The sequence below is a fragment of the Fukomys damarensis genome, unplaced genomic scaffold, assembly GCF_012274545.1.
Source record: "Fukomys damarensis isolate Sample0158 unplaced genomic scaffold, DMR_v1.0_HiC HiC_scaffold_35, whole genome shotgun sequence".
Classification (NCBI taxonomy): Eukaryota; Metazoa; Chordata; class Mammalia; order Rodentia; family Bathyergidae; genus Fukomys; species Fukomys damarensis.
Window position 1 is genome coordinate 18023678 of NW_022900947.1, and position 21993 is coordinate 18045670.

At 44.4% G+C, this 21993-nt stretch overlaps 1 protein-coding gene across 5 annotated transcripts in view; it reads right to left on the reverse strand.

Moving 5' to 3' along the window:
* The window catches only part of Ccdc149 (coiled-coil domain containing 149), a 61486-nt gene extending 54736 nt beyond the window's left edge, over window positions 1-6750 (reverse strand). For 3 of the 5 annotated variants that reach the window (XM_033758816.1, XM_019205444.2, XM_019205443.2), the window contains exons 1-2: window positions 6592-6732; window positions 5151-5189 (exon numbers count right to left, since the gene is read on the reverse strand). In XM_033758816.1, coding sequence (XP_033614707.1) covers window positions 5151-5189; window positions 6592-6651 — 99 coding nt within the window. In that variant the 5' untranslated portion in view covers window positions 6652-6732. Of the gene's footprint in view, window positions 1-5150; window positions 5190-6591 lie in introns of all 5 variants that reach the window. The other 2 variants (XM_019205446.2, XM_019205445.2) reach the window with 1 other exon arrangement.
* Window positions 6751-21993: the final 15243 nt, after the last annotated feature.

Consider the following 21993-nt stretch of genomic DNA (forward strand, 5'->3'; position numbering starts at 1 on the left):
GATGCTCCCCATTTCTTTGCAAAATTGTTGCAAGGATTCGAAGGGCTTGCAGAGGTGCATGCGTGCTCGGGATGCATTTGCTGTGTTTAGGATGTGAGAGGGCACAGGCAGCTGGCCCTTGGACTTTTTCCAGGCTCCCCCAGCCTACCAGTTAAGTCATGCCATTCAAAGAGTTATGAAAAGAAACATCTCAAAGCACTTCGGGTCTTTGAAAGAAGTTTTAGGTTCTGAGCATCAAACCAGGACATGTGTACAAAGTCACTCTGATTTGTAGCCACGGGGGACTCAAATAAGCTTGACCAAGAAGCTTTTCCACTGCAATAAAAGGCTCCCTCCCATCCCACACAGGGCCACTCTACACTCCATTTTCTCCAGAGTTGTCATGTTGCACTTGTCACCATATAAATAAGCCATCGCTTTTTAGAGGCAAGAAAGCAGTGACTCCCTCCTGGACGAGAAGAGACATCTCCCATGGTAGGACTGCTGAAAATCAAAACAGGAAAAGACAAAGAGCTTATAATGTGTATGACTATTTGTTCAAGGAGGAGCTTGCAGGGCGGAAATGTGCCGCTGTGACCTGAAAGAATCTCATCTCATAAGAAGATTAACCCAAGATAATTTAAATTCCCCTTTGTCTCCTTTGGAGGAACTGCTTGTTTAGCAAAAGAAAAATATTGAAAGGGTCGTGTGAGAGTCTTCAGTGATCTCTCACTGCGGAGCGAAGTGGGGAGCTGCGTACGGTTCTGCCTGGAGGAACGAGCAGACGTTCCCCATTCAGTGTCCCATGAGAAGCTATTAGTGCCACCACTGTTCTCGTGGTTTCTTCACAGTTTCTTTAACGGATGATTTGCCACTGGAAATTGAGTTGTTTTAAAAAGGATTCCAAGCTCCAAAAGAAAGCCTCAACAACTACGAACTACTCACAGAAAAGTTCTAGTCTGTTCTGCCAGGGGACGATTTAAAAAAAACAGAAAAAAATGTAATCGCCAGATACAGTTGGCCACAGGAAAGAGGACTGGCTGTAGTCAAATCTCTAGCTCAGCTTCCTAAAGAGAGGGCTCTGAATGAGGCATTTCATCTTTGGACTTCCACACTGGGCTGGACTGATTTCTGAGCGCAGCTCCTCCCTGCTCAAACAGTCTGAGGTCTTGGTAGTTGCGAGCAGGAGCTCCAAGAGGGCTGCAGGGTCTCAAGCTGGACCGAGGGAGCAGTTACCTACACTGCCTCCTGTGGGCAACTCCCTCGACCTCCGTAAGCCCCTAGTGCCCCTGAACAGATGGCCCTGAGGATACCGGACCTACCTCACATGGCTGGATGGGAAGTGAATGAAACCATCCATGGCCAAGCTCATGCTAAATGTGAACTCTTAATACCACTGGCTGTGGAACTGGGTCTGGCAGTGCATGCCTGTAATCTCAGCACTGTTGGGTTGGGAACTGAGGCAGGAGGGTAGCAAGTTTGAACCCAGCCTGGACAGTTTAACAACTTAACGAGACCTGCCTTAAAATGGAAATAAAAAATGGCTGAGGATGTAGCTCAGTGAAAAGGCTTTGGGTTCGATTCCCAGCACTGCAAAAGAAAAAAAGAAAAAGAAAAAGTAGGGTGCATGTGGTCAGTATTACTGATCATGCTGGGGCCATCTTAAGTAAGCGTGTAACCCAGATATTCTGCCCAGCACCCCTTCACAAGGCAATAGCAGGAGCCACCTGTATCTTCAGGATGCCCAACAAAGCCTGGCTGGCCTTGACGTGCCCGGGCTCAAACCTGGCTATGGGTGCCCACCATGAGGGACTGCGGGACAGGCTTTTCCTAGTGGCCATAGCACGGGTCTATGGCTCCAGGAGGTTTGCCTGTCATAGCAGCGAGCTGAGGGTAAAGTGGGATCACTAAAAGAAACGACAGTGAGCACAGAGAGCTCAGCACAGAGCAGAGGCCAGGGGCAGCTGAGCCCTGGCTGTACCCACCCCTGAAGCCAGCTGCGTTTCTGCTCCCATGGGGGCTGCTCAACCAACTCTTCTGCTCCCACACACTCTTCTGTTCCTCCCTGGCCCGAGCTACTTTAAGCTCCAAGTACAATCGAAAGGATCCTTGCACGTTCCTTATGTCCTCTCTATGCCATGGGTACCACAATTATTCCCACTTTGTGGATAAGAAAGCTGAGACTTGGAAGGGCCGGGGATTTAGCTCAGCAGTTTGGTGGCCTGGCTTGCAAGTGCAAGGACCTGAGTTCAATCCCCGGTACTAAAACAAAACAAAAAAAAGAAAGCTGAGACTTGGATACCCAGAGGAGTTTTCCCAAGGCCACACAGTTAGTCTGGAAGGTGTCATTGATGGCTTCCATCCCCAGATGACCAGTAGAAGCCAGTGGGCATGGGTACTCTCCTGTAGGGACCTTTCGACCGGGAATGGGCACATGTCCCACACTGGTTAACCAGCGGGAGAGAAAAGACTCAAATTTCAGGGCCGGGATTTCGATCTGTCCAGCATAGGGGGACCAGCCATAGACAGAAGCTGATGCTAAGCACAAGAGGAAACTGACGTGATAGTTGCACAATATAGAGCTGTCAGATAAAACCCAGTTGAATTTGAATTCAGATAAACAGTGACGAAGATTTTAGTATAATATGCCATCCACCCCCTATATTGCACAGGATACACTCTTACATTAACGAAGTATTCATTGGCTATCTGGGGTCCAAGTTTACCTGCGTGTCCTATAGTTTTATTTGCTAAGTGGGACAGAGTAGAGAGAGTAAATACAGGAGAACTTCACACAGCCCCTAAAGCCTGTGCTAGCCCAGAACATCTGGTTATGCAAGGTCATGGGTCCCTTTATTGGTCACACAACTTAGGATTTCTGTCACCTGCATCCCCAAATATCCTATCTCATCCAATGAATCAGTGGTTCCAGCTGAGGCCAGAAGGCTGCACAGATCCAGCTCCCACCACAACACTGAATCCTAAAGGGACAGAAACTGAACACTGCATTAAGAGCCACATCACCAATGTTTAGGCTCTTGAAATTGTATTTTTCAGAACCATAAGAACACGGCTTGAAAAACTTAGTGGAATTCATCAGATTCTCCTCAGTCAATGTAAATTTTTTATTATAAAGTCACAGAACATGAATTCACTGAAAACTGTAAAACTTCTTCATGAATACTAACAAACTCTAAAATCACAGCAAAAACGACTGCTTACAACCATCAAAAACACCCCGCAATTCAAGAGGAAGGATTCTAGTTTTTAAACAGTAATGATAAATTTCCATGTAATTTTGTTCAGAAAAAACATCAATTAGCTCCACAGAAAAATTAGTCTTTAGATCAAAAGTGGAATATTATACGCCAATGGCATAAACCAGGAAGGAGTTATGGAAGCAAGGAATCTTCAGTGACTGCAGGGGTGACCATGGGACTGAGTTGCTATTTAGAGACAAAAGTCACACGTGTGAGTGTGTGTGTGTGTGTGTGTTTGTGTTTGTGTGTCATGAATACTGCACACCAGCACCAAAGTCTTAAAGGAACCAAGCCACAAGTATTACCTGTGGTACCTGGCACCTCATCAACGAGCAGGATGTTCATGGACAGATCTTCAGGGAACCCAGGATGCTGGGTAACATTACAGCTGTGAACAGGCAGACAAGCCCTGTGTCCTTGCTTGTACATTGGTACTTCAGTTGACAAACTTAATTCTTTCCATGGTTATGGTTGCTACCCAAACTGGTTGGGAATCAAGTCAAATTCAATGATTAGATTCAGTGTTGATCTTATAAGAAAATTTGATTCAGTTCTTGTGCAATACAGTTTGCGAATTAACCACCATTAACATGACCACTATCTGGACTCCCCTGGAGCACATAAAAATCTATAGATCAGGGCATGCTGGAGTACATTGAGAAGTTAAGGAAAGCTCTACAAAGGCACCTTTGGAAAAAGATTACTCTTTCATACATATATATGAGAGAAACCAAATTCATCTATAAAGTAACAAATTTGCTATTCATCAGCATCAAAAGTCAAAACAAATTTAACAGATTTAGATGCTCACTTTCATCATCTAACAAACTTAGATGCTCACTTTTATCAACTTAATGAAACAAATTTAACAAAATCCCAATAGGATTTTTGTGTGGGGGATCAGAGGAAAACTTGGTAAAATCTTTCTCAGTTTTATCTGGAAAAAGTAACAAACAAGAAACATCTGAAAAAGAAGAGCAAAGGAAAAGAGGCTAACTCAACCAGATATTAAAAGTACTGCAAAGTGCCAAGTGTACTGTGTGCACCTGTAATTCCAGCTATTTGGGAGGCTGAGGCAGGAGGATCCTGGACAACTCAGCCAGACCAGAGAGAGAGAGAGAGAGAGGGAGGGGGAGAGAGAGAGAGAAAGAGAGAGAGAGAGAGAGAGGGAGGGAGGGAGGGAGGAAGGGAGGGAGAGAGAGAGAAACAAGGAGGAGAGAGAGGAGGAAAGGAAAGGGCTAGGAACATAGCTCAGTATTAGGCCTGGGTTTTGAATCCCAATACCACAACACACACACACACACACACACACACACACACACACAGTATTGTAAAGTAGAAGCAATTAGAATAACATGGTACATGTCTCTGGACTTCTGATCTGTTCCATGGAGCTTCCCATATAGTTCTGTGGTTGTACCATATGTGTGTGTGTGTGTGTGTGTGTGTGTGTGTGTGTGTGTGTGAAAGTGAGAAAATAAATTAGTTAATAAGTAATTAATAATAAGTAATAATTAGTTAATAAGTAATATTGGCATCACTACAGAAAAAAGTAAATAGCTTGTGAGTTTTGATGGACAGCAGCTTCGAAAGTCTGCAGTGGAGGAATCTAAAGGCAGGGCAGCATGCACCCACCAAACAGTCACCGATGTGCTGAGCTTCCCCAGAACCCCCAGTGAGTAAAGGGCTACAGCCCCCAGGCACCCTGCTGTCCCCAGCAGGCTCTCCCGGGCTCCTGCTCCCAGCTTCTGACCCTCTTCACAGCCTCTGCCCCCCACTCCCACGCAGAGCACTCTGGGAAATGAAGAGAGCCGTGTTCCCTCTGCTTAGGGATTCCTCAGTTCTTCCAGACGTAGGAAGGCAACAATAATCATAATCCGGAGTTATCAAAGATCCAGAGTTAAGTCTTACCTGTTTCCTCTTTTCAGAGGGAAGGGATGGATCTCCATCCTACAAGGAAACAAATATTATGTTTTACTTTTTAAAAGAATATCTAATGTGCAACTGAACCAAACCATGAGCCTGAATTCAGACACCCCCACCACCAGGCAACTAGTAAAGTGCACACCCAAGCTCAGCTATACTTATAAAAAATAACTATGAACTGAACCAGAATTATTTTAGAAAAGCCTCTAAGAAATCAGTTTTAATTAGGACCAACCTTATGTATTTTCTAAAACTATGTGAAAAAAGACCTCTAGATTCATCACAGTGATTTTTGAGCAGATCATAAACTGAAATAATATTTCACTTGGCTTGAGTTCTTCTTTTAAACAGAAAAAGGACAGTGACTGATATTCTCTATGAGCTGAATAATGGGAAGGGTGCAGAATTTGCTCAAAATAAAAGAAGATTAACTGACAACTTCCAGTCCTACTGGGCTTTTTACCTTTTAAGGACCAGCTTCCTCTCCTGTTGGTGCCATCTGGGAATGCAAATTCCTCAGGTGAACATGCAAGGCACACTCTCACATGGATGCTGTCTACACGAGTCTGCATCACTTTAATATAAAACACTTTTCTACTCCATTTCTATTCCAGTGCAGTTCAGTGACCCAGGCAGCACAAGTGAAACACTAGCAATAGCATCTGTGCTTAAAGAAGAGCCTGCATCAATGAGGAAGAAGGCCAGGGAACAAAAGAGCACTGTGCCATTGGCATTCTTTGCTTCAGGGTAATTTGCATCCTTAAACATCTTGCCATACGAAAACATAGGGAAGATCAAAAAGCCCCTCGCAAGAGAAAGGTTATAAAAATTGTGGACGCCAAATCCCTAGGCAAATGTTCCTGAGAATGTGTTACAGCTGTACGTGTGGCCCAGCAAGCTGTCCGGATAAAGGGGTGAGCGAAAAGAGGATTTTTTTAGAACCACGCAGCACCACACTGCCCAGTGGGAAGCTCTGCAGTGACGGATGTCCTGTATCAGCTGCCAGGAGAGAAGCTACCTGTGGTCACGGAGCCCATGGAACGGGACAAGTGAGACTGAGCAGCTCACGTTCTTATTTGATTTAGCTTAAATTTAAATAGGCACGTGTAACTAGGGGCCGCTGTGTTCACGCAGATTTTAGAATACGAATCCTCTTTTAAATCATTTTTTAAAAGTCCACATGAATGCATAGATAGGTGAACTGCCACTCGTAGACGCCTAAGCTAGGCGCGCATGCGCTGAGGACGCACTCAGGAAGCTGTTCGTGTCCACCGGAAGCGGGGCTGGGTTGTGGAGGACCTTCGTTTCTTAATTTCCCCATCTTGCATCAATTGAATGTAGTCCTTTTTGAAGGAATGGGCTGTGAAATCTGCCTCTTTCTGTCCTCGCAGAAGGCACCGGGAAGTCACCCTGATGTCGTACTTACGATCAGCTCTCGGTACTTCTTCTTCAGGGACTGGTGGCGTTCCCGCAGCTGGTTGGCCATGAGCTTGAACTGGTCCCGCTCCTGCTGGCAGGTGTCCAGCTCCTTGGACAGGATGAGCAGCGCCTCCTTCTTACTCTCCAGCTTCCTCTTGCACACCAGGTACTGCCAAGCAAACACACATAGCTTAACACACGCTGCCTCTGACCCTTCCCCTTTAATTTGTAGGGATCACATCTCCAGGGACACTTGCCAGTGAGGGACATAGGGGCATACAGTGCCTGATTCATGCTATCCTTGAGACAGAACCCAATATTGGACATCCAGGATCTCCCACATACTGAGACAGATAATTTAATTAGCAATAACGTAAAAGGCGATTGTATATTTAAAAATTGTATAGGCAAATAAATAGCTGAGCCCCGGTTTTGCTTAAAAAGGATGTTCATAGCCAGATAAGCTTATGTAACATTAAAATCTTGCAAAGTGGTATACAAAGATATTTGTTAAGAATTTTTTTGTAAAACTACTGCTGATGATACTCTCTTGATTTTAAATGCATTGCCCAAGTTTTTGTTTTTATTTTTCTGTTGCTGTTGTTTTTGAGACAGGTTCTTGCTGTATATTTTAGGCTAGCCTGGAACACACTATGTAGCCCAGGCTGGTCTTGAGTTTGCAATCCTCCTGCTTCGGCCTCCTGAGTGCTGGGATTCTAAGTATGAGCCACCACTCCCAGTTTAAAAACCCAAGTTGTTACATTTTTCTTTGTTTTTCTGTATTTTCTAATTATTTCAGGGATAAACCCATATGGCTTCTATAATAAAACATACCCGAAGATGTAATGAAAATAGTTTAATTGAACTATAGTTCCTAACACTGGATTGTCCCTGCCCACACAACCCAGGAGACACGCTCCCACTTGCAAACCTGCTCCCTATCATGGCCCTGACCTGTGTATCTTCTGTGACTCAGATGCAGGTACCCACCACCCAGGAGCCGCAGCTGAATTCTCTCCAAACAATCGCACACCTTGCGGGAACTCTTGCTTCCTAGTGATGGGATCTTTTTCATCTCTTCTCCCCACTGTCCTGCACCGTGAAATAACCACATGTGACAGTCACCCACCACCACCCCAGCCAGGGTGAGCCCAGCGAAGAGTCTCTACAGTTACTGGATATATTGCACTGGCCGGTGTTATTCACATATGTGAAACGTGGCACTAAATACCTTTTGAATTTGCCCTGTAAAAGATCAAATTCAGAGCATTCATGAAAACAATTTATAGTTTCATTATACCCTGTGACACGAGTACTTTGTCATTATGGACGCTCCCACAAAGCAGACGGAGAATCAGCCCTCCCATACCATTTGAGTCAATGGGCTTTTATGGACAAAAAGCATTACTCATATATAGTGCTCGCTCAGAACTGACTTTGTTAAGTTCAATTTCAAATAAATGAAAGGCAAAAAAGAGTTTTGTGCATTAGCGCAATTTTTTTTCCTTAAAAAAAAAAAGTAATTGCTTAGCTTCAAAAACAAAGGGGAAAGAAAAGCCATTCTGAGACGGATTTGAGTTCTAAGCGAGGACACTTCACCTTGGATGAATTTTATTCCTGGCAGTAATGAGGTTGGAATCCTGCCTTAAAACGTCCTGGATTTTGAGACTTTGACATTGTCTTCATGGAGGCGAAATGGTTCTGTTGCCTCAGTGGTTTCTCAAGAGAAAAATCCCGAATGAGTAAATATCAGAAAAGAGTGGCTCAGAACCTGACTGTAATGTCCTAGGGGAAGTATTGAGATTTCACAGGAAAAAGACCATTTACACACAATTTAACAGATCTGCCCTTGTGCCTCCTGTCTGCTTCTCGCAGTCAGCAGTCTTGGTTGTCAGTGCTATGAGGACTGGTGGTGCAAAGACAGCCACCTTTGTTCCTTCAATTTATCAGATTCAAACTTGAGGACCTGAAGACACTGCATGTCTTTGTCTTTGGGGAAGAAAATATCAACAGTAGGGAGATGTTGTAAACTGCAGAACGAAACTCAGGGTGGGACTTCTGGTCTAGTGGAGGCGACAAGCAAGGGCCACCTTGTTGCCATCTTTCTCCTAAGGCATGGTCAGGGGAGGTAGGACTTGAAAGTTATAGGGAGGTGGTAAGCTTTGCTTCTGGTCTGCAGGATCTGAGAGAAAACATGCCCGGAGCGCCCCCTCAGCCCTATTGGCCCCACTGTAAAGGGCAGAGCTCTGCATTCCCATTATCTGAGGGTGCAACAGTTACAGCAACAGGTGAGAACACAAATGTCGTCTGACTAGAACAGTGATGGTGAAACTTTCAGAGCTTTCGATGATAATAAGTAGCCAACTGTGGCACACGTGCCATAGATTCACCACCACTGGCCTAGAATGTGAAGCAGAGCTGCCAACAGAAGGGTAGGTAGTCTGGTAACTGTGCTGGACTCGTCTTTCTTCTTTGTGCTATGGTCTGCAGCACTGACTGTCAAACCTTTTTTTCTGTGTCATTTATTGTTATCAGCAAAAAGCATAGCCTAAAACCTCATTCATTAACTGAAGTGGAGCTGAGTACAGAGCTAACAGAAGACGACCACCCACAGAGAACACTGCCTGGCCCACAAATGAGTGACTGCAGTGTTAAGGTGCTGAGATTGGAGGATTGTTTGTTACTGACCCATAACTTGACCCCTGCTGACTAATACATCCGTATGAACAATGTGAGGAGCGAGGCTGGGAGAGATTACACTTGTCCCTGGCCTGCCCTTGGGCTATGTCATCCTAACAGCAGGGCCACTGCCATCACAATTGTTTTACTATTAACCATAAAAGGCAAAGTTTCATGACAAGTGCTTTACGTGTATGAGCTCCTTTAATCCTTATGACAACACTATGATATCATAATTATCAATATTTATTTATAAATAAGGAATGAAGCTAGAAGGAACGTGCTCATGTAATATGCCAAAGGATATGGGAGACCCCAAATTTGAACCCAGACCTTTATAAAGCCAAGCCTGAGAAACTCCAATTCCACACACACACACACACACACACACACACACACACACCTGAAATCAGAATATTCATGGTATAGGTTACTACATCTAGCTGGTACATGGAAGCCAAACAAGGGAAATTTTCAATGTGGCTACTTTTCTGAACCCACAACAAATAAGTAATAAAGGTTTTATTTATGGACTCAACTTTATCTTATACTAGTGGGTTTGTCTCCTCCTGCTTCAACTGCAAAGCCTGAAGGAAAATGAAAAAGAAGTAGCAGAGTCCACAAGTGCTTCCTGTGAGCACTATCTACTTACAAGAGATAGGACAAAACTTAAACGGCCTCAGAAAAGAACTGAAGTTAGTTTCTCAGAACTGTTTCAGCATGATCGGAGATTTCTGCAAGCTGTGGTTGGACTCAATGATTGACTCAACAAACGTCTCCTGGGTCCTTTTTTTGAGCTGGGCCCTGGGCCCACAGGGGTAAATGGTCTTGTTGAATTTCAGAATGAAAAAACCTGGCCCCTGGATAACAAAAGTTCATTTCCTGTTGTGTGAACTCTGAACCTATTTTCCCATGTGGTTGGTGACCTGTGCTGACATAGGGGGCTCTTGACCTTCACCCTTTTGTAGACAACTAAGCTGGACAGCAATACTCCAGGCAGTCAGACAGGGATAGGCCCTCAAGGGTCAGGACAAAAGTTAAAACACAGTACAGCTGTGGTTGAAGGAGCATCTAGTGGAGACCAGGCCTCAAGATAAAGCTGAAATGACCAGCCCTAAGACAAGTGGTAAATCCTGGTCTAATGAAGTCTAGATAGACATCAGTCACCTCCTTGGGTGACCAAGACCCTCAGGATCATCCCTTCCTGAAAAATTCTTTGTTCCTTCCATGTACACTTGGTGCATGACTTGCTTCCCCATTGGATCAATGTTACCTAAGCAACCGTACTTATAAACTTCTTGGTTGACCATAGCTGTAACCCCTGTTGTGTCTATGCTCTGTGAAACTTCCCCTGAGAAGTGGGGTCCTCAGCTACCCACTTTCAGGCCCCCTCCTGCCTCTCGGGAGCTGTGTCTTTCCCCTCAATAAATATTTCCTACTTTGAACCTCTGCTGTTCCTTAGAATTCATTCTTCAATTTTGGGGAACACGAACTCGACATGTCGGACATCTAGCAGGTTGGGAGTTATAATATTTTCCCTGTGTCATTTCCTACTTCAACCCCAGGGTGTGGACAGCCGTGTACAAGCCCAAGAAAAGTCAGCATGCTTCATCACAGCCACTGCAGGGCAGGTGGAGGCACAAATATAATCAGTGTCCTCAAACTTCCTTTCAGACTCCCAAGACTCAGGAATCTGCACACATCTGGAGCCCGGGATTTTGGATACAGAACATGGCATTTATTGGAAGGTCACCCTTGTAAATCTCAACACAGTTTCCATGATGCATGTGACTAAATCCAAATTTTTCTCAAACAATAATTGCCCAAATACCTAAGTACTCGTTAGATTTCTACATCCTCACCTAGGCCATGAAATACTAAGTGTACATTAAATGCAGCAAACTTTCAAGTCACCATAATGCTTAGCTACCACTTCCCTTTGCCCCTGATTTTCTCACTCTCTCAGAATCAGCATCAAGAATCTGGGATAAACCCTGCAGATCCTCCCAAGTAGCTCACCCAATTGCAAAGAACAAGGTTTCTATCTGCCAGATTACTCTGTAACCGTGTTTTCAAATTGCAGGTCATGATGCATTAGTCTAGGTAGGGAAATCAATTCCCTTGTAACCCTCATTTTCTTTAGGAAAAAAACAAAAAGATACAGGACAGAACAGAACTCTCTGACTGCATTCTGTGTAGTAAGGGTATACTGAGACTATTTCATGAAACTCTGAGTAGGTGTGTGGGATGTGGCACACACACACACACACACACACACACACACACACAGGCCTATATCCACACATTTATTGGGGCCACACTTTCGAAGTTTGAAAATGGCTCTTCTGTAATAAGCCACCCTGTACATTGCTTCATTCATTCAACAAACCTGTAGTGAAAGCACAGAACAAGCATAGTGAGGCTGGAGTGGGCGGGGCAGGGGGACATCTAGGCAGGGGGGAGACTGTGGGGGAAACGAGTGGAAACGAGTAAAGAGACAGCAGGTGCACAAGGAAGGAGAACAGAGCTGTGGAATAAAAGTTCTTTGGGATGGAGGCACAGCTCTGATCAATCCATCCCTGCCCCGCCCACCCCACAGAGGCTGCTGGGAGCCTGCAGGGGGTCCCCTGGGCCCTGCTGGGGGTGTGCTGTGTCAGAGTGCAGGGCACACTTTTACCAAAGTTAAACGCATTGTGTTCCTAGCACTAAAAGTGAATCAACCGCTTCACCATCGCATTTGATTGTCTTATTCTAAGACAGCAGGGAGAACTGGTTTTCCCATTTTACAGGCAAGGTAGCTGGGGTTCGAAGAGGTGTCTTTCACAGGTCTTATTCCTCACACCTGTCATCTCAAACCAGAACTTCCCACTACACTTCTCAAGCTCTTTTAACTATTCCAAAACTGCACTAAATTAGTGATTAGCAATTTGACATGCTACCTCTCTCTGGTACAACCGTATTTTCAGTGAGGCACTCCCAGAGGTCACTGAATAGCTAAGAGGAAGGCATCGGAGTCCCACCCCAGGGCCTCTGCATGGCATTCCCTCTGTTTGCATAGCTCACTTGCTCCCTTGCTTCACTCAAGTCTCTGCTGTTTGCTTCTCAGGATACTCGCCTCTCTCTGCCATCACCAGACTCTCTCAGTCCCTTTATCTCACCTCATAGCATGTATCACTACTTGACCTTGTGCTATAGATTTAATTATCAGTTTATTTTAACATCTCTTTCTCCATGACAGCAGAGACTCTGGTTCACTCATTACGGATCACCAGTGCTGGGAAAAATGCATGGCATTAGCTGGTTTGTGAAAAGATTATGTGTGAGTTATCCTTATTCACTCTCTGGATACATGTGTGTGTTTACACACATCTGTAATGAATGAGAAAATGTGAATGTATATACATAGATGTACACACAAGAGCCTCTCAAAAATATAGTGTGTTGAAATTTTTAAAAATTTATTACTTATACCAACTCCCTATGATAAATGCATTCATTATTATAAACACATACTGATAATAAAAGGAATTAGTAGTAAAATACACACTGCCATTAATCCCCTTTAAAATTCTCTCCCTTGCTTTGAACACACTTAGCCCATTGCTCTTGCCACTTTCTGAAGCAGCTCTGGAAGTCTTCTTTCATAAGTGTCTTTACAAGGTGACTTATGCCTGGCTGGCAAGGGCAAGATCATAAGTTTGATCCCAGGGGCCAGAAAAATTTAAAACACAGCAAAATCTGCTGCCAGATGCCACCCAACAGAAAGGCAGGCTCATAACAGTGCATCCTCGTCCACCTTATTCACTGGATGTGGCACTGTGTGACTTCTGGCTCTTCCCCAAAGTCAAAATGACCATGAAAGGTAAACATTTTAGATCAATAAAGGACATCAAGGCAGCCAGGACAGTGCAACTAAAGAGACTCAGGAGAGAGGACTTCTAGAACTGCTTCAGAAACTGTCAAGAATGATGGAATAAATCTGTTGGAAGCAAGGGGGAGTATTTCGGGGGCACTGGTTTACACGGGAAGAAAGCAGCTGTGGCTTAGGTCTAAGGAGCAGACATCCCACATCCACGGCAGTTCCCTGAGCATCAGGCCCACAGAGAACATGCTGACTCTGCCATTCCTTTATGTGATCTGCCACCATGTCCCACAGTGCTGTTAGACAGGGTGCTACCCAGGCAGCCACACGGCAGCTGGCATCAGTCACATTTGTGGGCAAGTGGGTCACAGGGCTGCCCAAGCGCAGCCAAAGGGCTGAGCTGAGCAGGGCCAATCACAGGAAAACACCCCCCTGTTGGTCACTTGGGTGGCACCAAGAGACACAAATGTATTCTCTTTATAACTTTGCTTTTGCACTTTAGTTGAGGCATAATTCTACTGGCCAAGTTCATGTGTAGAGTAGGAACCGAGGATTTTTTGCTCTCCTTCTGATTTCAGAAAAAGGGGAATTCGATTTGTTTTCAAGAAAGGGGAAAGAGAAAAGAAGTAACTTCCTGAATGTTTACTGTGTGCCAGGCATTATTAGGAGTATTAATAACAATGAGAAGACCTTTGTTGGATTAGAACAGCAGCAGCCACTATGTGGTGGATGTTACCATTTTCCAAATTGTGCTCAGTGCTCTCCCAGATATGTCATATGTGGCCCCATGGCTACTGTCTGAAACAGAATGTGAGCCTAGCTCTGCTTTGGAGAAGAGGACGTGAAAGCCCAGAGACACAAAGGCAGTAAAGGGTAGCACCAGGCCATTATCTGTGTACAAGGAGTGATCAAAAATACAGAGTTAAAAAATTATTACCATAAAACACACATTGACATTTATCCCACTCAAAATGCTCCCCTAAGCTTTGAACACTTTTATCCCATTGCCCTTGCCACTTTCTGAAGCAGTTCTGCAAATCCTCTTTCATAAGCGTCTTCACAAGTTGTGATCAAAAATAAAATGAATGCTGCCTCTGCTGCTGCTGCATGCATCCAACCTAAAGGCACGCGTGTAAAACCATTACAGTGCAGACTTATCTACCTTATTCATCAGACCTGGCTCTGTGTGACTTCTGGCTTCTTCATCAAAGTCAAACTGACCACGAAAAGTGAATGTTTGGAATCGATTCAGAACAGTAAGGTAATCTTGGCACTGTGACTAAAGACACTCACAAAAGAGGATTTCTAGAACTGCTTCAGAAACTGGCAAGAACAGTGGGGTAAGTGCATGGAAATGAAGGAAAGTGTTCTGAGGGGGATTCGTGGCAATGTCTCCTACTGTAATGCATTTTTAAAATATAATGTACGTATTCATTGTATTTTTGATCACACCTGGTCTATTATTAGTATTTTTTCATGGTAAGCAACAGGAGCTGACAACTTCAGCACAGGAATGTACTGGGAGGATGCTGGCCCACATAGCGTTGGCAGGAAGACAGGGAGGTAGACTTTGACACAGTGGACAGCAAGGCAGCTCATCTCCCAGCCTTGCGAGAGTCTGCTTCTCACGGTTTGTGGGCAAAGACAGACATAGTGGCCATGGAGAAATAATCCTTTTATTATAAACAGCTGAGTTAGGTAGAAATATTATAGGTAGTCAGATAGGGCTACGTCCTTGGGAGTGACAGGACAAAGGTAAATCACACTACAACTGCGACCATTGACACATCTGTTGGAGACCGTGCCTTAAGATAAAGACAAAATGATAAGACCATTATACGTCCTTAAAGGACAAACACTGGGCCTAATGAAGTTTAAATAGACATCAGTCACCCCAGTGGGTGACTGGGACCTCTGGAACCACCATTTCAGAGGATAAGTCTTTGTTCTTTCTATCCACGCTTATTATGTAACTTGTTTCCCAGTGGGGCCGCTGTTCCCTCAGTGACTATGCTTGTAACTTTATTGGTTGATCATGCCTGCGGCCCACATTTTATCCATTTGGTTTTGACCTATAAAACTCCTCTGTAAAGTGGGGTCCCTGGGCTACCCATTTGGGACTGCTCCTCTTCTTAGGAGCCATCCTATCAATAAATATCTTTCTACTCTTAACCTCCGTTGTTCCTAAGATTCATTCTTCAGTTTTAGAGAACACCAGCTTAGCATATCAGACATCTAACAGGTTGGAAGATATAATATTTTACACATCATCTCTGGTATTATTTCCTGTATCACTTTTATTTGGATTAACCTCAGTGCCTCTGCTCATCATACATGGACACACCTGCAAGCACTGCAGGAACACTCCCGCTGAGATTCCCACAGCCACCGTTGGGTCTGCACCTACCCAGTGGAGAAAGCCAGGTAGACTGGAAAATCAATGACATATGGCTGGAAAAACTTGGTAAAATATGCCCAGTCTTGCATGTACACTAGATAGCATGAAATATTTTTATTATCCATTTAAAAACAGATTTCTTTTGAATTGTATTTCAATGGCATTTTTAAAGCAGAGCTCATAACTCACCTGTCAGTGTTGATTCATGCCCACACACAAACACCGTGAAGGGAGCCTTGTGCTCATCATCTTAAGAACCCAAAGCCACAGTTTTCTCCATTGAGTGGCTTTTATCTACCTGTTTCCTGTTATCAGCAATAAAGCAAATCATAATTGCTACAAGGAGGATCGTAATAATTAAGTGACTATCTGACATACTACATTACTATTTGGATGGCTTTACGACCAGATAACTGCTGCTAGGAGATGGAGGTAGCTGGGCATTGTCAAAAGGACTGTCTCAGCCAGTTGTCCTTTTCTGCCTAACAGTAACGGTGGTCCTTGGGGATTTTTACTGGCTGCATCAGGCCAGCTCTCCTCAGCCACAGTAAGGACATGACAGCCAATCCAGACAGGCTTCTCTTGTGTGGTAAACTCACAGGATGAGGGGTCCTGTTCATAAATAACACAGAAACTTCTCGACAGCAGACTCACTCTTCCCCAGAATTCCCTCCTCCTCTAGTGCTATAGTTTGGATCTGAAATGTTCCACAAAGGCCTTAAGCTGAAGACTTGTTTCTAGGAATGGCTCTACTGGGAGGCTGTGGCCCGTTTAAGAGGCGTGGCCAGGTTTCAGGTTGTTGCAGCCCCCCCCCCAAGCGGAAGTGGAACCGGCTCACTTCCTCCTTCTCTCTTTCTTGATACCCAGCCCTAAGGCAGCAGCTGACCTCTGCCACAGACACCCACCACTTTGGTTATGTCAGGCTGTTACCTGAGACTTGTCTGACACGCCCATCACCCTTTCCCTCCTTTCCCCCTTAAGTAAAGCCTCCTTCCCACCTAGCAGAAAGCTGGGGGCGGGGGCGGGAAACAGCACTGGCCAATCAGCACTCTTTCCCTGGCTCAAGTGGCCTCTCCATTCTGGGAACCTCTGCCATCATGGCGGGTGGGTGATAAGCTCCACAACCTTTGATGATCTCTGACTGACCAGGAGGGCACTCCCTGCCTTGTCTAGCACAGGCCCAGACCCCTTGAAAAGCACAAATCAAGGGTGATCAGTGTATGTTGGAGAGATAAATGAATTTCAGTTGTCACTAAACTAAATACACATATACGTGGATACATGGGGTGACCAAGCAATATGGTTAATGTTTAAATTTTTTAAAACCTTACTTCCGTAAAAAAAAATTACCAGGAATGATGGGTAAATATGCTGACAGATAAGGGAAGTAGTTTTTAGTCTTGTGAGGGAAATTACTAGCAATATGTCTTATACTGTAACAATTTTTTAAAATTTAAACATTCACCATAGTTTTTTTTAAATCACTCTGTGTACAGACATACAGATGCAGACACATGGATATACTCACATATTTTTAGTAACACAGCCATTAATTTATTGTTACGCCTAAAGTTCTAAATCTCATGTTGCCATTATGTTTAGGGAGAAAATAAACCAGTCACACGAGTGTGGTGTATATGAAGAGGATGCAGGAGAGCTCTAATAGAATTATCGGTTCCCATTTGTATGTTAATCTTATTTTCATTGCTTCAGATGAGCACTTCCTTACTATCACATGGACATACAGTCCATTCCCACTTTCATTCTTGGGAGTCCTACAGATTCTCCACCTCTGCATAAGCATTCTGGACTGCATCTTGGAGACTGACATGTGCTTAGCCTTTGTAGACGCGAGTCAGGGCTTCCATAGAGTAAAACACTATGTGGGACCAGCCACATGCTGGTGTGTTTTGCTGAGGTCCTTGAGCCTGCAGCAATCCAGGCCACCCGTGCTCTGCCCCTGTCTGTATCCGCTCTCCACTTGTGCAATGTCCAGAGTATTTCCACAGCCCTTTCCTGAATCTGTCCACCTCTGTCATTTTTAGGTAACATTTCAGCAACTTCAAGTTGATCGCCTAATGATTCTAATGCCATTCTCTAAGATAGCTTTTTTTTATGATCTATCTTTTGCAGCCTCACCATTGCATTTTCCGATCTCCTATATGACTTTTGACAGGCAAACTTTGATTATTTGAATGCCCCAGGGGATGTGCTGAAATTTAAGTTAAGTGAGATTTCAGGTAATTGGAAGAGTTTATAATGTGCACTGCGGTAGCTGGGAGGTATGTGAAATTCACTGACAGTCTTGGTTAGCTGAAGTTTTGAATAAGGAAGCTTTGCCTGAACATCTGTTTCAATCCTTCCACTCCCCTTATTTCTCCTTTCCTTCTTTCCCACAGACTCAGACTGTACACTCTCCAGTGGGTGCGCCTCTATTCTTTTCGGGCCTATAAAAGATGAAGAGGGAACACAAGGAAAGAAAATTGGCTCTCAGTGTCAGCCGTAAATGGGCGGGAAATCCCTTCTCCTTTGCAAAGATAGTGTATCTTAGTAAAAAATCACTGCTTGCCATGGGTGCAGGTGCTCTGTTCCCTGCTCAAGGGTGATCTAACCTTGCCTAAGGCTGAGATGCTAAAGTGGGGTTTATGGTTCTGGTTTACCCCACAGATCCTGTTCAGAGCAGAGCTGTATAACTCCCCACACATCTGACACTGTTCTGCTTCTGTCTAGGTCACAGAGAGTGGGACATGCTGGCTATCATGACAGTCTGTGTCACACACACTCACATGCTCCCAACATGCTGCCAGACATAGAATGGAATAACAGACTTGCTGCTTATTTCCTTTTAGAATAGTAATTTGATTCAAAGAAACCATAAGAAGACTCTAAAGTCCTACTATTGATGAGCTACAGCACCCTTTGCTTCCCCTGCTCCCAAATGCCACAGGGCAGAGGAGACCTGTAAAAAGGCTTCTGCTTTAAGGTAGAGCACTGAGAGTGTTAAGGGGGCTAAGGGGCAGGGTGTGCAGAACTAGACCTGATTCCTGGGCTGCTTTCAGCAAGAGGGAACCAGGCCTGATTCCTGGGCTTCCCTTTGGCAAGAGGGGATTCTGGAAATACAGATGGGGAAAAACACCATTAATAGAAGCAACATGGCACCTGGGATTTAGGATGAAGCCACGTGGGTCACACAGCCATCACCACCAAGAAGGCCACGAGGAGCTCACCCACTCGGTGCTTCTCTTTTGTCTTCCGCAGATGAAGATATGAGTAACTTCCCTCATGCTGGAGCCTCCTCCGGGCCCACAGATGAGTCAGCATGTCACACACATCAATCATTACTCTGCATCGCCATCCCAGAAGGGAGCTGTTATCACCTCCTTTTACAGATGAAGAAACACAGGCTTCGAGAGATTAAAAAGAAAATAACAACAACAACAAAATCTTGCCATTTTCAAGTGGTGAATGCGACATCTGAACCCAGGCCTGTTCTGCACACCTTCTGCCTCAGCTCCCCGTCTCAGTCACATGAGGGCCACAAGGGTTTCATAAGACCGTGCACCAAAAAGGACCATTCAGTAAACTCTACAGACACTAGTGTTATCATCACAGTCATCAAGAGAACTGTTTGTCCCAATGAAAGAAGAAAATAATCTCCACTCCTGCATTTTGTCAGCAGATCTTGACTTTGTGGAAAGTGTTACCCGCTGCTAGAATGAGCCGTCCCCTAAGTGGGCCAGCACACAGGAGTTGGAGCATCAACTTGGGAAGAGGCGAGCACAGATCAGCCCTGCTCCAACCCTGACTCAATACTCCGGTCAGGTGCAGATTCTCTAAAGCAAGGAGGGTTCATCCCAGTCTTCCCCAAACAGCAGGCATCTGCAGACTCGAGATCTTGAAATCAGCCATGCGAATCCATCACAACGTTAATTATCCACATAAGTAGAGCTCTTACCACCATCTGCCAAGATTTCCATCAGTCATGCTCATTACAGTCATTTTGTCTAGATGAGAATCTCAGAGACATTGCTGAAGGGCCACTTGGGCCCCAAATTCCTGCCTATAGGATGAAGGTGTCCCCAGCCAAAGCCTGAGGCAGGAAGCTGTTTTCTCCCTCTTCACCCTGCTCATATTTTTCTGAGCACCACTAATTTGTTCCTACACTTAATCTGACTTGTGCCTGTTTTCTTTCTGCCATCTTCAAGCATTACTGATTAGTGAGAAATTTCCTTCAACAAGAACTGCCAGTTCAGAACTTAGCCTGAAGCAAAAAGTCAGGCCGAGATTCATTCTGGGATTTGGGAGGTGACTCAAACCACTGGAGTTTTCAGAGGATAAACTAAATTGTAGCCAGTGGTTAAGGTGGGAACTCCATCAGGTGTCTTTCTTTGGCTCAAAACTGTGCCAATGGTTTGGCTGTGTTAGCAAAGGCTCCTGTGGGTTACCTGAGTTAATAATGGCCTTCTAGGAAGATGGCAAAATCTTCATTGGCTACCAGTCACCAGCAGACCATTAGCCAGCACTGTGCATAATTTTACTTGCTTTTCTTGAGACATTTGCCCAACACTTCAGCTACCTCCCTCATCACCATTTATCAGCATAGTGTTTAAATGACAGCAAAACTGGTTGTTCACTTTACTCTTCCACATATACAGCCACAACACCTGCCACTAATCAAAACCGTTCCTGACATTAAACACAGATACCACTGATGGCTGTAACATCAAAGTTTGGACATCCTTCTTTCAATAAAGGAGAGTCACTGGGTATGGTGGTGCATCCCTATAACGCAGCACTCAGGAGGCTGCGAGGAAGACTGCTGTAAGTTCAAGGCTACACAATAAATTCAAGGCAAGAACTACGTAGCAAGACCAAGTATCAAAAAAAAAAAAAAAGAAAGAAAGAAAAGAAAAGAGAAAGAAAACTCAATGATAATCTGAATCACCATAAATAGCAGCATCAAAATGGATTGTTCAATCTGTGACCGGGCCTGGCCATTCCAAAGTGAGATGCAATGCAGAGGCCTCCAAGGATAAGGAATCAATGGTTATCCCAAGGAAGACCCTGGCCTGGAGGACTGGACTGTCTGGTCCCAATCTTTGCCTTGCCACACCTAGGTGAATAATCCTGAGCAGGTCAGTCCATCTCTTGCTGAGCCTAAGATCCTTTATCTGTAAGATGGGAGTCACGATAGCATGTACTTTAGCAGATTTCATGGAGGATTACTTGAGATCATGAAACCAGGTATTTAGCCCTGTAACTGGCACGTGGCTGCAATTTGCTAAGAGGTCGTCATCATCACCACCATTGTGTTCATGGATATCAACAGCAAAACAACTGCTGTCTATACTGCACGGCAGGGTATCAAGACTAAATTAATTAAAACTAGCCGTTAGGAGAGACATTCCCCTCATGGGGCCAGATCCCACATGTGAATGGAAATATCAACCAAAACACAGCACAGGACTCGGGGCATTGAAAAAGACTCATTAAGAGGCTCTCCTCTTTCAAATAAGTGTCCAAATTGGATTTTGTGTTTAAAATGCTTCATGTAGTACCTGGCACACAAGTGGAAACTTGATTTTTTTTTCTTCTGCCAGTAGTAATGATAATCAGAAGAGTACAGGTTGAACATCCCTTGCAGGAAATACTTAGGACCAGAAGACACCAGAGTGGTGGCTGTTAATGGTGCTAGGAAAATAATCAAAAGCTAAAGCAAGAGAAGGTGAAGAAGGGATGGTGTCCCATTGGGCATGGTCAACGGCTGCATGATCAAGACGTAACTGCCCAGCACTTGGGGAGAGGGTGTTTCTAGAAGATACATGGCATTCTGTCACCTTGTCAGGGTCGTGAATGATTCCATTAATCAAAAGCTATTTGCTTACCAGTGTCACCTCCGAAGAATACCTCTCCCAACCCAGGTGTTTAAGTTGCCCAATAAATTACTCTCCTCTTTTAAAAGTGAATTTTTAAAAAAGAAATTGAAAAATGGGATGAATTAGCATCCTAGAACTTGCTCTCCTATAAACACCTCTGCACCCTATGTTAGGATGCTAGGTTCCCTTTCAAAACACACCAAGGGAGCATTATTAGGATATTCAGCATAACACAAGTGTACCCAGAAAATTATGTAGACCATGGATAGCACAAGCCAACCTTCAAAAACACAGAAAAATCTCAAAGTCTGGCTGTGCAGCCTGTTCTAGAAACACTAATACCAGGCCTCTGGGTTTTCTGGCAGTGGGAAACAGTACTGTAAGCATTTCAGAGACACGGGTTTAGAGTCCAACAAATGTCCATGCTGCCAATATGACTGATGATGACGGTAATAATGACAGCGATGGTGATGAGTTAGTGACATGGAAACGACTCGATACTGATTGCTGATTAGAAAAAGGAACAAATTATAAAAACACCATACAACAGCAGAAGTTGGAGTAACAGAGGTGTGGGGAGCGTGCTAAGAATGA